The sequence below is a fragment of the Vanellus vanellus genome, assembly GCF_965231255.1.
Source record: "Vanellus vanellus genome assembly, chromosome: 11".
In the NCBI taxonomy this organism is placed as follows: Eukaryota; Metazoa; Chordata; class Aves; order Charadriiformes; family Charadriidae; genus Vanellus; species Vanellus vanellus.
Window position 1 is genome coordinate 23040356 of NC_138916.1, and position 17301 is coordinate 23057656.

The following is a 17301-nucleotide window of genomic DNA, read 5'->3' on the forward strand; positions in this document are numbered from 1 at the left end:
GGGGCTTCCCCCCGTTGCTGAGGTGGGCAGCGGTGCGCGCTGTCCCTTTAAGAGTTCGGAAACTTGAGCCCGGTGTTTGCGCAACGCACGGTGCCGCGCGGAGCCGCCAAAGTGTCTAGACTGGCACATGATGGGCGGCAGCCAATCGCGCCGCCGCTCGCGAGGGGCCCTGCGCGCGCGCCCCCAGCCACACAAAAGCCAGCGAGGGCGGGCGGGCGCGAGCGGGCGCGCAAGCAGCGGCGGCGGTGGCGGCCCCGGCAGCCGCGCGCGCGCGGGGGAGCGCGGGGGACCCGCCGGCAGCGCGAGCGGACCGCGCTGCGCCCCGACCGGCGGCCGCGCCTCTGGGATACGTACAACTCACGTGCTGACACCGGCCTTCGCTCTGGGTTCTGCTGTTGGTTTTGTGCCTTTTTTGATTATTTTTTCTTTTTAATTTTTTTTTTTAATTTTTTTTTTTTTAAACTTTATTTTTGGCCGAAGGGAATCGACACCGCCGAGCGCGCAGCCGGCGCCAGTTCCCCGCCGGGCGGCGGCACCACCACCACCACCCCTCCACCAGCACCACCACCTCCACCCCACCGCCGCCCCGGTGTACGGTGGATACCTCCGGGCTCTCCCCGTCCCGCGCCCCCGCCGGCCGCCGCCGCTCCCCGCCTGGCCCCCGCCTTGGCAGCCGATGTAGGGCACGGCGCGGCGCGCCCGAGCCCCAGCGCCGCCACGGGAGCGGCCCCGCACCGCCGCGGGCGTCGGCGCAGCCCCCGCGGCGCCGTCTATGCCCGCGCCGCGCTTCCCCTCCCCGCCGCCTTCCCCCATGCTGCGGCCCCGCCGCGGGCCGTCGGCGAGTCGCTGGGCAGGGCCGCGGGGAAACGCACCGCCGCGCCGGGTGCTGCGGGCAGGCTGCGAGGGCGGCGGGTCTGAGATGAGATAAAGCCGGCGGCGGAGCGAGGAGCCCCGCGGAGGAGGAGGAGGAGGCGGCGGCGGCGGCGGGGGGCGCGGGGGGGTGGCGGCGGAGAGCGACGCGACCCCCGGCCGCCCGCGTGTCGTATGTTCAGGTCCAAACGCTCAGGGCTGGTGCGGCGACTTTGGAGGAGCCGCGTCATTCCGGACAGGGACGGCGGAGATGGGAGCGCCAGGAGCGGCCACGACCTCGCAGCCGGCGGTAGTTTCAAGATCGCGGAGAAAAACCCCTCCTCGGCGGAGATCCGCGCGGTAGCGCGCAGCCTGCTGCTGCGGGAGGCGGAGGAGCGGCGCGGAGGGGCGGCGGGCGAGGCGGCGCCCCGCCGGGACCCCATGGCGGAGCGGCGCGGGGCCCGGCTCCGCGCCCCGCCGCGGCGGGAGGGCGCCGAGGGGACGAGCCCGCGGCGGGCGCAGGAGAGCGACGGCCGGACGGTGACCTGCTGCCTCTTCAAGGAACGGGAACCGGGCGGCCCCCGGCCCCTTCCCGACGCCGCTGCCGCCGCCGCCCCCCCCAGCCCCGACGGCGCGACCGACGGCGGCTCCCCGGAGCGGCGGGGCCGGGAGGCGCGGTCGCGGCTGCTGCTGCTGGAGCAGGAGCTGAAGGCCGTCACCTACTCGCTGCTGAAGCGGCTGAAGGAGCGCTCGCTGGACAGCCTGCTGGAGGCGGTGGAGTCCCGCGGGGGCATGCCCAGCGGCTGCGTGCTGGTGGCCCGCACCGAGGTGCGCCTGGGGGGCCAAGCGGCGCCCCCCCACCTGCTCCTGGGCAAACTCTTCCGCTGGCCCGACCTGCAGCACCCCGCCGAGCTGAAGCCCCTCTGCGAGTGCCAGAGCTTCGGCGTCGCCGACGGACCCACCGTCTGCTGCAACCCCTACCACTTCAGCCGCCTCTGTGGGCCAGGTGAGGAGCGGGACGGGGGGTTGGAGGGGGGATCGGGGTCCCGTCGTCCCCGTCCCCCCCCCTCCAGTTTTGGCGGCTTTGCTTGTTTTTTTTTTTTTTTTTTTACCCCATTCCTCGCATTCCTCGGCTTATCTGAACGCGGGTGGGCAGCGCGGTGGTGGGGATGCCCGGCCGGGATGCGCCTTCCCCGGGGGGTCCCCCGGGCTGTCCCCCCCCCTCCCCCTCCCCCAGGCGAGAGCGGTTCCCGGTTGTGCTTAAAAAGCCCTTTCTCCCCCCCCCCCGGCTCCCCCTTCCCGCGGAGGTCCCCCTGCTATTTAGGTGCAGAAGGGGCGATAATATGCAGTTTGCGTCCCGCTGGCGCCAGCCTGGCTCGCTGGTTATCGGAGCGGCCGCGGAGACGGGCAATTACCGCCGCCGCCTTAAAGCCGCAGGGCCCCGCCGGGCGCACCGGGGCCGCGGCCGGGAGGGGGCTGCGGGGGGTGTCCTGCCCACGGGGAGGGGGTGTCCTGCCCACGGGGGAGCGCCGGACCCGCGTGGCAGCAGGGGATGGGGGGGCGTGGGATGCTGGAGCTCATGGCTTTCTCGGGGATTTCTGATTTATTTTACTACGGGCAGAAGGAGCCCGGAGGACACCAACCTCCCGCTGACGGGTCCCTTTCTTGGCGAGAGTTTCCATTTTTATTATTCTTTTAATGTATTTTTTTTTTAATTTATTTTGCAATCCTGCCTCGCTTTGCATCACTTGTTTGAAAGAAACTTCTTCGCCTCCCCCCCCCCCCCCCCCACGCCCCGCAGAGATCTTCCAGCTAGAGGCTGAAAGCAGCTTTTTTGCTGCACTCGGAGTAGATGTGCGGCGGTAGGAACTGGGCATTTATGTTAGAAACGGGCAAAGTTTCCAGGTTGCCTTCCTGCAGCCAGCAGTGCGTGGCCACCAGCCCCGTGCAGGTGGTAGCCAAGAGCCGAGCTGTTATCGAGTGGCTCCTTATCATTTTGATAGCGGGTGTCTGTGCCAGACCACCACCTGCTCCGACGGCGGCGGGAGCCCGGGGACGGCCCTGATGCCCATTTCCACCAGTGTTTGCGTGGCTCCCTGCGCAGACTGTCACTGGTCCTGTTTGCCCCCTGCTTTGCTGCGGGGTGACGTAGCAGAGCAGTGTGACAACGATGCTGCCAAGATGTCCCCTGTGGTGGCAGGTTTGGCGCTAGCATGGGACCAGCCCGCTGTGCGCAGCGCAGATCTGGTCCTTATGTCCAGGTCGGGATGTTGGCACCATTAATTTTTAACTTTGAGGCTGTTTTTGTGAGAAGAGCATCTTGCCGCGGGGCAGCCGGCTCGGTTAGGGGACATGAGGAACCGTTTATCAGAAGCAGTAAATGACCACAGGCTGTCCCGGCGCCGTGGCACAGGGGGTGCTGAGGTGGTTGTGAATGACGTAACCCAAACCGAGCTGCAGGCGCCGGGCTGAGCGCTTTGCTTTCAGAGCCGGGTGAGAACCGGGGGGTACGCCAGTAGCCTGGGGTCAACGTCATGCCATTGACTTCTCAGGACAACTTCTCGCTGAAGTCACTGCTCAGTGCCGGTGCTGTGATAGGGCCCAACTGGCTGCACGTACCTCAGTTTTAGCAATTTAGCAATTAGTTATAATTCTAGAAGAAAGTCACTACCATAGTTCAGAAGAGAAAAAAAATATCTAACCAATGCAAGAAAATGATGGAGGACTTTCTTCAGCCTTTTCATGGTCTTGACTCTTACAAGGAGAGCCAGAGCCAGTCAGAGGACCTGAATCAGCAGACGCTTCTGAGGACTTGCTTAACTTCAAATGTATGAGTGGTGATGTGCCACGCTTAAAGCAGCGCCTGTGCTCGGGGGCGTTACTGGGTCGCTGTCGGGCTGAGCAGGATCATTGGAGGCCTCTGCTGCTGAGCTGCTCGTGTGCCGAGGGGTTTGTTGGGATGGACCACAGTTACTTTGGTGGTTTCTTGGCTGCAGCCAGCCTGGCCTCTGGTGTCGTGCTTCGTGTGCCAAGAGAGGAGTGTCTGTTCATCACCCAACACCCTTTTTCGGTCCTTGTCATGCGTTTGCAGAGCTCTTAAGTCCATGTGTGTGTTTGAGCCGTGGCTGGAGGGTTGTCTCCCAACGCAGGTGATGAAAGCATCGTTCTTTGGGAACAATGTGCCATTTTGTGTGGTTCAGGCTGGGGGTGCCCAGGCGAGGATGCCGGCGTGGGGCTGTAGGGGAGAACTGCAGCGTTTTTGGTGGTAAAGCCCACTTTGAAAGGTCAAGGTGGAGCCCCCTCTCTTCAAAGATATGGAAAACTCTTGGCCTTGAGTTGCTTCCAAGTGGGTTTTCTTCCCTTGGGTGTTGGTAGCCTTGGAAGAGTTCCTACCCTGAAAGAGAAAGCGCGAGGGTTTGGTTGATAAACGGAACACAGCACTAACATCAAGTTTTGTTTTTCCAGAGTCTCCACCACCTCCCTACTCTCGGCTGTCTCCTAATGATGAGCAAAAGCCACTGGGTACGTGTTTTCTCTCTTTTGATCTCCTGGCAGCTCTCTTTCATGGTGCACTCCTGGTCTTGGTTCTGAGACATCCCTACATGGCACATCAGGCAGAAGCCAACAAGTCGGGATTTTATGGCTGCTCATTATTTCTGAGCAAGCATCAGCTGACGGGTTTTAAGAAGTAAATGGATGTCAGTTTATCATACCAAATTACCGTGTAGACACATGCATATTTTCCAAAATAATATGAAGCGCTATTTTTAATGAAGGCGTAATGAAAGGTTACCAGACGTCATGTTTTGTCTGCGTGTGTAATCTGCGGGATGACGGCGCGGAGGGGGGGGCGGGAGCTCCTGGGTGCCATTTCCATAAAGCCCTGACTGCACAGCGCCGCAGAGGAACCGGCTATTGCCCTTCCTCTGCTTATTAAAATGAGATGTAAACTCTTTGAAACTCAGCGCTGTGTAATTTCTGAATGGCGTTTCACTTCTCCTGATGAATGATGAGAGTTTTTTTAGAAAAGCTAGCGAAAGTGGCTGGGGTGGGCACGAAGCGAAGGTGGCTGGAGAGCCCGGCACGGGGCAGCCTCGGAGCCTGCGTGGGGCACGTTGGCGTGGAGATGTTTCAGACTGGCATCGCTGCACCCTCACTGGCCTTTCTCAGCGCCCGCTTCTTGCCCAAGTAAACGGGAAGCCAGGATGCGGGAAGGAAGGGAGGAATCCCACGTCCCTCTTGGGTTTCTTGCTGGCGCAAGTTGGGGCTGTGTCTGGAGCGTGGGATTTCTCCCTTTGTCCCCGAGTCGGTGGCTCTGATTTGCAGAGGGGGGGCAATGACCGGGGCGAGCTGGTGGTGCTCCCCATGGGGCAGGGACAGGGAGGGGACAGGCGGGGTTTGCCAGGGCCATGGGAGCGGGACAGCGTGCCTGTCCCACCCGGCCCCGCGGGCAGGCGGGAGCTGCCCCGTGCCAAAGGTGCGTCCCCGGGAGCTGCGTGCCACGCAGCCACTGCGCGTGCCTGCCACAGGCACCGGCTCCTTCAACACCAACCGGTGACCAGTGCGTCGTGCAAAGCAAATTTGCTGGGCATGGCTGTTTGTTTTTTTTTTTTTTTTTTTTTTTTGGTTAGGTATACAGAAAAAACTAAATAAAAAAAGGAGTTGTCCCTCCCCACGCTCCCCTTTCCGAGTTAATTCCCTTTAAGAAACTGCATGTGCTGCAGGGAGAGATGGTAGTGAGTGACACGTGACTTTATTGAAACAACAGCCAGGGATTGAAATTTGCTTCACTGGCTTGTTTGATTGGAAAAATAATAGTTAATCTGTGAGCAAACAGTTGAGCACTTAATTAGAGGGGTGTAAGCAAGGGAGAATAACAAAGACTCTTAACTTGTTAAAACAAAGTTTCCTTCGCTTCAGCAAAGAGGAAGGAAGGAAGGAAGCAAGAATAAACAGCTTCAAGAATTTTAATGGTGATAATTAAGTATAGTAACTATGAATTGTTTAGAGGCTTAATGTAACTTTATCCAGTAAGCACCAAGTTCCTACTTGTTTGATCAACTTAACTGCAGTTATTTTTGTGGTCGAAGCAATTCAAACTTTGCATTTGCATGGTGGAGGTACAAAGTTAATCGCGGCTTTCTGGCCCGGTGGAGAGTTTCTCTCGGGGAGAGGTGGGCTGGTGACGGGAAGCAAAAGAGCCTCGGGTGGTCACGTAGCACTTGCAAACGCAGGAGGACTAAAAATGCTCTTTTTTTTCTCTCTCCTTTTTTTTTTTTTTTTTTTTTTTTTAATAGATCTATCAGATTCCACGTTGTCTTACACTGAAACAGAGGCTACAAACTCGCCCAACATCACGCCTGGAGACTTCTCAGGTTGGCAGATGTTTGCGCCTTCCCGCACGTGGGGTCTGCGCCGGGAAGCTGGTGGCGGGGGCAGGACAGCAGGAGGAGACGGAGGGTTGTGATGCTGCTCCGGCTTTGTATTCTGGGCGTGAAAAGAAGGGAAAAAAGAGCGGCTATTGGAGTTGATTGTTCAGAGCGGGTTGTGATAAGATGCTGGTGGTGGGATGAGCGTGCTGGGACAAGCGGGGATGTTTGGGAGGTGGCCGCGTGTGTCTGCCGCTGAAGCTGCCTGGACCGCGCTGGAGCCCTGGGGCGGTAGGCTGGCGTGGGGCCGGGCTGTACGCCACGGCAGGAGCGGTGAGGCCGTTTCAAAGGATGCTGCTCCGTGGTGGTTCTCGTCGAGTCCATCCAGCTTGCGTTCCCTGCTGGGCGCCGGCCCTGCGGCGCGGACCCTGCTTTCCTGGGCAGAGCTCCTACCTACCGTGCCATGGAAGCTCCCCAACAAAGCTCTGCTTAATTAGGTCCTGGTTTTCGCTCTGCCCTACCCCTGCAACCTGTCATTCGTTTAATGGTGCTGTGTAAGGCCCCGGGGCGGTTTTGCCTGTAAGCCGGCAGAGTTGGGGCTTTCGTCTGGTGGCGTTGGGCTCTGGTTGCGGTGATGGTTCCACGTCTCCCCTCTGTGGTGTCCCATCCCAGGCTGGGGGCAGACTGCGTGGAGGGGAGGAGGGATCTGTCTATAGAACCAGCGTTAATTTCTGTGTAAGAAACGACCGGCTTAATGGTCTGAGAGCTGAGATGAAGGCAGACGAACCTTCATGCTGGCGAAGCCCCGTGTGCCTCCTTCGGAGGTTGGGCTTTGTGGTGGGGTAGGACTTGGCCACCTTGGGGCCAAGTTGCCGGATTGGTGAGCACGTGGATGGGGTTTGCCACTCTCTCTGGGGGATGCTGCGAGTTGATGGTGGTGGAGGGGACCCTTGGGGTACGGGTCCGTTAGCGATGGCTTTTTTCTTCTCGTCGTTGGCCTGCACGAGTCCGTGGCCGGTTTGGTGAGACCTGTGGCTTCCTTGGGATGCTGAAGCCGATCCTGACTCCGCAGCACTTCAAATAGCGTTTAAACGGCACGGCACCGCAGTGTCAGGGATGATGGTGCATTTCCCTCCAGGGATTTTTTCCCCTTCTTCTTCTCCTTTAAGGTTGTCGGCTTGCCGCGGCGCTGCCGCGTGCCGAATCCGGCGTGCCGGCCCCGCGCTGCTTTTGTTGTGCTGCCAAGTGTCCATAGCAGGGGAACAATTGATAGCCAGGAGTTGGATCGTTCGGGGTTATGCTATAATAAATACGTGTTTGCAATTCCGAACAAACATTCCTCGGGCTGGATACATGTCCGTAAAGCTCCCCATGCCCATGGCTTTTATTGTAACTTGATAATTGCCATTAATTATAGCAGCCAAGTTTGAAAACCAGAGTTCCTGAGGATGTAATGGTTTAGCTTCTCTCGCAGCTGAGTCCTTTATGGGACATCTGGTGGGTTTTCTGGAATGGAAGAGAGATTTTAGCTTTTACTCGGAACAATATAACGATAACATGTGACTGAGATTGTGCTGAAATCAGATACCTCCTCTCCCCCTGTGTAGTTTCCAATGGTGTAACTTTTAATAAGAGTCTGGGGCTGTGTGATTTATTTTTCCCCAGTGCTCAGGATTGCTGAAAGAGGATAAGAGCTTCACTGAAGTTAACCCATACTTGTCATCACGGGGAAGTAAAAGGGGAAAAAACCCCACTTAGACTTGAGTCTATCTATCTGCCGCATTTCAGTGTGTTTATTCTCCATTTCAACTTATTTAATAGGTCTGGCTGAAATGCAGGCCTGTGTAAAGGATACACAAAGCACGTGGTCCTCCCTGCCTTTTCTTGTGTGTACCGAAGGAGCTCTATGTGCGTTCAACTCCTGTTCCAAAAATAAGTACATTTTGGATCTAGCATCAAGCCACTACTATTTATTGCCTCGGCTTTGATCATCAAAAAGCCTTTTCCTATGAAGAACCGCAAAATTCAATTTAGGATAACAAAGAGAACCATTCTTCTACTGTTGCTCATTTACTTGATGAACTTATAAAGAGGAAGTTTTAGCATGAAGTCAAAAGATCATCTCTGTCATATGTATAAATTAAAAAAAAAAAAAAAAACCAAACCAACCAACCCTTCTTTTGAAGTAGACCTTTTCCTGGCTATAATACCACTCTTAAAAAATAGGAAAAAGTCTTCAATGAACTAGCAGAACTTCAGTGATGCTCGCTATAAAATTCCGAGTACCAGTCAGTGCTGACTGGAAGCACAAGTTGTGAATAGTTGTGCAGATGGGACCTTCTCTGTCATGACCTAGATCGATGGATGATGCCCCACAGTCCTCTTCACCTGAGGTTCGTAGCGTTTGGGTCATGGAATGAAGCTGTCAGTCCACGTCCAGCTACAGTGTTTCTCTCAGGTTGGGGATGCCCCTGCCTTCTCAGTGAGGTACGGTGGCTTGGGAAGATCTAAGTTGGTGGGAAAAGGCACTTGGAGGTGTTTGATCCTGAAGTTTCCCTCTCCTGAGCTCAAGCAGTGCCACGTTCAGGCTCGTGGCAGTACAAAGAGGGGTTCCGTCTATTCCTCGTTAACTTTATTTCTGCAGCCACGTACGCCTGGGCAGCGGAGGTGATGAAAACCTGCTGGTTTGGGAGTTGTATTTTGAGCCAAGGTCGTTTCCCTGGCCGGATCGTGTCCGTCCCCCGGGTGCCGGCAGAGCCTTGGCCAGAGTCTGCATCCGCGCGGCTCCTCTGGCCGGAGCTGGGGAAATACCAGGGAAAGGGCAAAATCCAGCGAGGCAGAAACAAAAGCTCAGCCCCGTGACTCATAATTGGTGGAACATTTGTAGTAATTTTTTTTTTTTTCCCCGCAGACTTGGCTCCTCTACCAGGTGCCAAGAAGCGGCCGTACCCGTTAGACTTGCCAGGCTTGTAGAGGGCTGCGCTGCCGCTGCTGCGGGAGCTGGTTCAGTATGGTGGGGACGTGCTGGAGCAGATGCTGTGGGCCACTGGCTTTGGGATTCCCTGCCTCCTGCTGAATCCCACAGGGCTGTCCCTCGCCTTCCCTGGGCAGGACCTTCTCTTAAAGGCCATCAAATTGTCCCGCTCCTCAGCACTCCCCTCGCACAGCACCCTGTGTCAGGTTGTCTTTCTGGCTTAAAAAACCCCATGAGTTCCCACGAGTAGTGACTGGAGTTCTCGTTAGTGGTGGCATTAAATTCTGGAGGTCTTAAGGACCGTGCAGGAGGGGAAGGGTTGAGCACAGGTAGGGAGGTGGGCAAAAGGTGGTGGTGCTGCTTGGGAACCTCCTGGAGGTCTCTGTGTTGACTTGGCCATCGCTCGTGGCCGCTGCGGGTCTGGAGCAGCTTGTCCATCCTCTAGAGAGTGCAGAAATGTTGGGGCATCGGTTCTCTTCGGAGCAATAATTCATAAGGGTGAGTCATTAACTGCAGAAGCAGACGGGTAGTGATAGGTGCAGCTCACTGCTGCCTCGCAGCAAAGTCCCCAACCACCGTGTACTGGTCCCGCACCGGTTGGATTCTCCGTTGAAGATACTTAATGAAGACTATGCCCGCAGCAGTCGGTGCCGAGCCCGTACGATAGCCGTTTTTCCTCAAAATGAGCCACTCATCACCGGAGCCTGTCTCATGTGTCCCTACATGCCTGCTCGTTACTCCTCGCTTAATCGGGAGTCATACCAGCGTTTGTGCGGAAAGTTTCATTGTTCGTATGGAAATGCCTTTGGGAACCGATGTTGCCCGCCAGGCTCAGCCCTGTGTGTGGCAGGGGTTTTTGGAGGAAAAAGGTTCCCTCCCCTCCAAGCGTGGGTGTCTGTGTCCGACCCACCTCCCTTTGGTTCTGTGGTGCGCCGGAGGGACGGCGTCCTGCACCCGGTCCCCCCCCCCACCGACCGGCCGAGCTGGTCCCCGGCCTTCGGGGGTGCTCAGCACCGGGTGGATTCAGACAGGAGAAATGAGGGTCATTTGGCCCGAGCAGAGAGGAGAAGTAGTACCAGTGAGAGCTGAGCAGCGGCGAGTGGGGACAGTAGGGGTTGGCGAGGAGAGGTTGCCCCAGCAGCAGGAGGTCAGGGAAGATGCTGCTTTAGATTTTTCCAAAAATACTGTTTTGTTACTAATTATTATTTTTTTTTTAGACTTTGAAATCAGTTCACTTCCCGTGCGCTAAAACTCTTCAAGTGTCTCAGCTCTGCTGAACCCCTTTGTAGCTGGGAATGCGCATCCAAAAGAACAAATTGTGAGTCGGTGGTTTGTTGGAGGAGTGATTAATTCCTCCCTGCACTCCAGAGCAGCGGGGGAGCTGTACCCAAAAGTGGGATTACACGCGTGAGTCTGGTCCGAGCAGCTCTGCCGAAGCCTGGAAGATGACGGGCTCCGTGTAGAGCTGAGCTCCGCTCAGGGACTTCCTCCATGTTCACCCTTCGAAGTTGGTGGAGGATAATTGTGAATTAACAGAGAGGAGAAACAAAGAGAGACTGAATGGGCTGGAGCTTATTTAAATTTTTTTTTTTTTTTCCTTTTTTTTTTTTTTTTTTTTTTTCCAAAGCCTGGGAAGGTGGAGAAGTTGCTTCTGGGGCAATGGAGGGACTGGGGGTATTGGATTTGGGGAGCAGGCTCGCCGTACCCCCGAAGGGAGGAGGAAGGCGGGAGCGTGCCCGTCCGTCCCGGCTGATGACTCAGCCCCGCTGAAGCAATGCCACGGCTCCAAAGCGAGAGCTGCAGGGTTTTTTTTCTGCTTCCAGCAATATTTAGGATGAACTTAAGGGAGCATATTTGAAAACCCACTGAATGGAGAAAGTGAACGTCTCTCTTCCTCTCCCCCCAGAAAAAACAGACTGCAAGTATTTATGCTAACAAGGAAATTTATGAAGATCCTGTGTGTTAGGAGTAGGAAAAAAAAAAAATCCTATAAATATGTAAGGCGGATATGTGTGGAAACTGGGCAAACATTGCCCTTTCCAGAGTGGAGGAGAGATTGTGAAATTACCTGCTAATAGAAGGGAAAAAAAAAAAAAAAAAAGCCATTTTTCTCATTAATAGGGCAACAGTTTCTTCTGGGGGTGAAATGTTGGTTTTGCAGCTTTCTGATGGTTGCCTCTGGCTTTGGGGTGTCTCGGTGCCGGTTCAGGGTGGCAGTGCCGGGGGCTGCGGGATGGGTCTGACCCAGCAGCACCCTGGAGCCTTTTCATCCTTTCTTCCCCCCGTCCTATTGCAGAAACATAAATCCATTAAAAAAAAAAAAAAAAAAAAAAAGCAGAGCATATCTGTGCATCCAGTTTAATCACAGACAGATGTTTATTTGGGCCAGTAATGGTTTTGGTTTCCTTTTTCTTTCATATTTAACTTTAAGTTCGCTGGCGCGTCTTACCCTGCGCAGTCTATAACAATCAGGGTTTGGCTAAAAACTTTTCTTGTTGGAGCAGAGAGGCTGTTGCCAAGAGCTACTTCTTTGATGCAAAAAAATACATCCTGGAGGTGCTTTGTCAGATGTTTTTATATTAAACATTTTTCCTCCATAGTTTTAGTTTGCCAACGGGAAATAAAGTGCATCTATTTTCCAGTGCACTTCGGAGAGGAATTCTTTGCTCAGTGTGAAGGTTTTCCCCACGTGACCGTGGGTGGCCGTGAATGTCGGAATCCCCACCGGAGAGCGGGAGCGCGCGTGGCAGCATCCCTCCCCGTGGCCGGGAGAACTTCACGGCGATAACTTACCTTTGCGTTGGGCTTGTTCACGTGCAGCTCCTGGCCCTGCCTGGGGTTGACATCAAAGGCAGCTTTGCAGACTGCAGGGTGAATCACGGAAAGGGAAAGGTGGGGAAGCGCTGGGAGACGGCATCGCTGGGCGTTCAGCACCTGCCCCTTTCAGAGGGAGGTGGGTGTGCGGTTTTATTCTATGACAGATGTCTCCCTGGGTTGATGGTAAATCCACCGGAGCCCGTAGATTTACAGCAGGGCTGCGGGATTTCTTGCAGTACCTTTGTGCTTGCCGCAGTGGGTGGCTCAGGTGGCAGCTCCTGGAGTTCAAACGCTTTTTCCTTTGGAGCAGAAAGGGAAGGGAAGCGATCATTGATCCTGCAGCCGGGTGGGCTCCTTCGTTGTGCCCAAAGCCTGTTGATGGCAGTGCATCATCCACGAGCTCCGTAACCCAGCAGAGGGTACTCCTCTTGGGTTGTTGAAGATGTTGCTCAGAGCATTGAGGTTGAGCAAGTGCACCCTTATTTACCAATTGAAGAAAGAGCACTGTAGACCAAGGCTGGGGAAGACATTCCCTGCAGGTGGTGGTTTCTCCATTAAAGCCCTGCAGGGCAACTCATGTTGGGCCACCAAACCCAACAGCGGGTGGTGTTGAGTTCTGCAGGAGCTTGCTCTTGTAGCGCTTGTGGATGACCATGCTTGGTGTTGCCATCTGTACCTGGCATCCCATCTGGAGAAGCAGGAGAGGTGCCGGTGACCCCATCCATGCAGAGCACAGGTCTCCGCAAGGAGGATGAAATTTCGGCAGTGGCCGTGCAGCTGTAGAAAGGTTTCTAAAGCGAGTGAGACCTGTTCATAAAAATGTCCTATGGGTTACGAGCTTGCAATACAAGCCTTTTGGTCTTGAAATTGATTCCGAGCTGAGCCTGGTTGGTAATGGGGGGGGTGGGGAATGAATTTTGTAAAGGGCAAGGAACCACCAGGGAATTTGCTGGAGATGGGAAAAGAGATGGTTTATGCTGAAGGTCTCTCAAGGAAGGAAATAAAGATTGTTCTGAGGCTTTGCGTCTCCGTGCAGCGAGACAGCATCGTCAACAGCCTGCAAAAAGTACTGTCTTCCAGTAGGGAAGGTGTCTTCTGGACTGGGAGACGGAGAAATGTCCCTTCGTTATTAGCCGTACAGATGCTCTTTGCAAGAGCAATGCCGTTCTCCAGCGCATTGATGGTGCCAAGCAGGGAGGAGGGGAGGGAGTTCCCACAGCATCCTGCGTTCGACTGGGGCTGCTGCGTCCCAGGGACGTGCATGCCCCAAGGAGCACCTTTCGTTGAGACAGCTCTGGTGATGTTCTTCAGCTCAACTGATGAAAGAGTGGTGGACTCCCTTCTTCCCATGAGTTCTTCCCTGCAGGAAGCTGGGAGGTCAGTGATTTCTCCCAGGGTAGATGGGGCAGCTGTTGCAGAGCCGTGAATCAAGCCAAAATCTCTCCCATCATCATGCATCACTTGCGTTGCTTCGTGTGCAAGAACATCTTTTCTCTTTGATTATTGCCATGGCCGATACTACTGCTTGAACCGTCTACCGCAGACAGCACTTAGAAAAATATGGACAATCAGAGCTGTCCCTAGTCCAGAAGAAGAAGAGGAAAAAAGGCAAAAGTAGCTGCCAGAGCCTTGGGGTCGTCCGTCTTGAGTAACGCAGACTGCCTGGTGCACGAGGGGTGGAAGAAGGTTGGTCTTATCAACACTTGGCCCCGTGCCTAATGCAGGGATTAAAGCTGCTTTGCAGATGACACCTCTGCCTCTGTGTGTGTACGTGCAGCTCTCCGGCGCTGAAGAAGGATGTGCGGCGATGGAGCCGGGCAGGACGATGCCCCGAAATGAGTGTACCACAGGCAGTGTTTGAGGGGCACCGTGTCGTTGTCGGCAATACACTGAATTTCTCAGTACGCTTCTGCGGGGAAGGAGAGTTGCTCTTTTCTCTCCCTCCCGCCCTTTACCTGGAACTAGGATGGCTTTTCGCAGCTAGCCGGGATGTTTTCAGCCTAGAAGTTCTTGGACTAAGTACAACACCCAGATAAAATATGTTTTTGTCTGTGGTTCATTGAGTAGTTATGATGTTTGGCCTTGAATCACAGAATAATCACATCCCTGACTTCTCCAAGCACCTAAGCATCACACTTTAAAAAAAGAAACATCAGGAAGTAAGCAAGTTACTTAAAAGTAAATTAGTTTAATCTTTGTAGCCAAAACATTACATTCTTGCACCCTATTAGGAGTTGGATATGGCTTTCTAGGTAGTAAAAGTTCGTTTGATGTAACTCCGGTTGTGTCTTTTAAACAGTGCATATCTGATGGTACGCCTTTGTTTGAACTTTACTTTTTCTCTGTGCCTGTGTTTTGCTTTTTAAAGGGATTTGCTGAATACTGGACATAGTGTATTTATGACCTTTGAAAATGGTGAGTGTTTTGAAGGAGGAATTTTGGCTTCTTATAGGGACCTTGTATTCACAGTTACAGTAATAGATATTTTTTTTTTCTGTGGCACTTTGATGAGTGAGAGGTGTTTATAGACTTGATTCATAACTGAGTTACTAAGGTTTTCCACGGAAATAACTTATTAAATCTGTGGCGCTCAGCGAAACGATTGAAGTCTGTAGATTTGCTATTCATCAAAGGCACCTCCTTTCCTGGACTCCAGTACCTAACTCAGCATTTTACCTCTGGAGGATGCTCAGACCTGAAAGGGCTGTGTGGTGCGGGAGCTCGAGACGTGTTTTAGTAAGAAAGAAAAAAAAAAAAAAAATACCCTAAGACAAACTGGAAAGGAGGAGGGGGGGAAAGCCCCAACCACCCTTCAGGAAAAACATCCCCCGTCGTTCGGAGCTGCCGATGGTTAAACCTGGTTTTCTGGAACACTGCTTATTTGTGTGGATTTTACTTTGCTGCTCGACAGCCGAAAAGTACATCCCTTTACTGCTGCTGGCTGGGCTGCTGCAGGCTTTGAAGTGCCTCGAGCCCCTGGAACCGCAGGTTGGATTTACTGGCAAAGGAGACTCGGCTCTTTGTCCTTCCCAAGTGCCGGGGATCGGAGGGGATTAGGCACGCCGCTGCTGCCAGTCCCAGCCCCGCCGAGCGCTGCCGCCCGTCCTGCCGTGCCGTGGGCTCCGGGAAGGAGGAGAGGAACATGCCGCCTTCCCGTCCTGCACGGGAATTGAGTAGTTCAGCGGTGCCAAAGCAAAGCCAGTGCAGCGGGGAGCGAGGAGGAGGAGGAGGGACGGCGGCTCGTCGAGTTCCCACCTCGCTGCCGGGACATCAGATTTGGATGGCGCTTACCCCACCAGCGGGCTGTACTTGCTCTCCCTCCTATTTTACACCTTTCCCTTGGTTGATTCCCCTTTAGACTGGGTGGTTAGGCTGGAAAAAAGCATCGCTGTGGGGGCTGAGCGCCCGGAGAGGGGAGGTTGATGAGAAGTTGTGCGGTGCAGCGCCAGCGCTGGGGCCTGGGCTTCGGGTGCTGAGAACTGCTGAATTCCTGTTTGTTTTGTGGGGGGATTATTATATATATTTTTATTTTTTTTTGTAAGAACAAAAACATTTTGCATGGAAATGCCTGTCTTGACTGACCTCTGCCAGAGTTGCTACACGCTGACTTCTAATGGCCTTTGCAGCTCCTGGGGCTGGAACAGGGATCAAATGGTCTCCGGCATTGAAGCGCTGGAGCACGTCGCTGCCCCCTTCCTGGAGGTGCTTTCCCTTTGGTGGGAAGCTGAGCATCCCTTCGGTTCATCACCCCTGGCTTCGGTTATGGGAAAATACCAGCAGCATCCGAGGAGATAAACACAGTTAAACCCAAAGTTCCGTTTGTGCCTGAGCATCTTCATCGGCCTTTTTTCAGCCGTTTCAAGGCAATCAGCTCGTGCTGGTGATGGCTGTTTGCTTTCCCAGTGGTGCCCTGTGGTTGTTCCAGCATCCCCATTGCCAGCGCACGGGGCACTGGGGTTGAGCCCGTATTGGGGTTCAGGGCTGTGTCTCCTTTTGGGTGGCAGCACGGGGATGCTGAGCTGCATCCATCCAGCGGCATCATCCAGCGGCACGTGCTGCTGCCTTGTAACGCTGCCTGGCAGCGGTGATGGTGCGGTGCTCTAGCGCATCGTGCCCCTGCGTCGGGATGCAGCCGGCTGCTCCTGGGTACCCTCATGGAGCAGCAGTGCCCCATCACAGCCAGGCCGCCCACCCTAAAATATTGTGGTGTAGGGGTCGGGCCATGATCTGAACTCCTTGTTTAGCTGGGGGTAAATAAACATCTTTTTTTTTTTTTTTTTTTTTTTTTTTTTAAGTGTCTTAAGAATTAGCTCTGATGACCAGACCTCAATTCCCTCATACAATAAAACCTGTTCCCACCTCTTCATGGGGTTGCAAAGTTTGGCTGAGAAGAGAGGGGCTGCCATGCTTCTCTGTGCACTCGGCTTTTTGCATTTCAGCTTATAAAAGCCCACGGACGAAACCTGCCAAAAAGTTAAATTCCCAACAGTGCAAGAGAGAGGGGTCAGTAGGGAGCTTGTATTTTCCTTTGCAGCAGTTCTCTGGTCCTGAGGGAGCAGGAGGCCTTTCCGGGTGGCACAAGGGCCCCTCGCAGCGGAGCCCACGCGGTCCTGCCCTGCAGCGCCCCCAGCCATCCCCATCCCGCTCCAGGCCTGGTTCCCTTGGACCAAAGCCTTCCTTCCCTCCCGGAATGGCACTTCATGGCCTCGTGTCACATTTGCTGTCCCAGCTGGACACCGATGCTCAGCTGGACCTGTTGCAGCTTGACCGTGTCCCTGCCTGGGCTTTGAAGAGCTGTGCTGGTGGCCGCCCTCCCCTTCCTCTGCCTGCGTTCGGGTTTTATGGGTTTGGAGATGTTCTTCCTCTTCAGCACTCTTCAGCAGCTGAGGGGGATCGGGCTGCCCTTCCCTCGCGTTGACTGTGCTTTAGAGGCCGGAGGAGGAGTTGGAAGCTTCATCCTGCTGCAGGGGCATCTCTCGATGCAAGGAGGACCACATCAGGGATACCTGGGCAGGATTTCTCGCAGCAGCACTGCGGAAGGGTTTGAGACACAACTGTCGCTTTTATCTATGAATTCCATTAGCAGGAGGAAAACGTGCCAGCAGAAAGGCCATTTTTCAGCTCTTTCCATTTATTAAGGTCCCATTTGCTAAGATTTTTCCATTCGAGGAGCCAAAGAATGTTAAAGACTTAAAAAAAAGCCAGCTGCTTTACGCTTTCACACATAGTGATGCAAACCACTGTTGTCTATTTAATAAAGAAAAAAAAATGCATTGACTGAAGGGTTTGGAT

At 54.5% G+C, this 17301-nt stretch overlaps 1 protein-coding gene across 1 annotated transcript in view; it reads left to right on the forward strand.

Annotated features, from left to right (window-relative positions):
* Positions 1-256: 256 nt before the first annotated feature.
* The window catches only part of SMAD6 (SMAD family member 6), a 46403-nt gene continuing 29358 nt past the window's right edge, over positions 257-17301 (forward strand). The window contains exons 1-3 of the mRNA XM_082489104.1: positions 257-1855; positions 4315-4371; positions 6147-6224. Coding sequence (XP_082345230.1) covers positions 1045-1855; positions 4315-4371; positions 6147-6224 — 946 coding nt within the window. The 5' untranslated portion in view covers positions 257-1044. The remainder of the gene's footprint in view (positions 1856-4314; positions 4372-6146; positions 6225-17301) is intronic.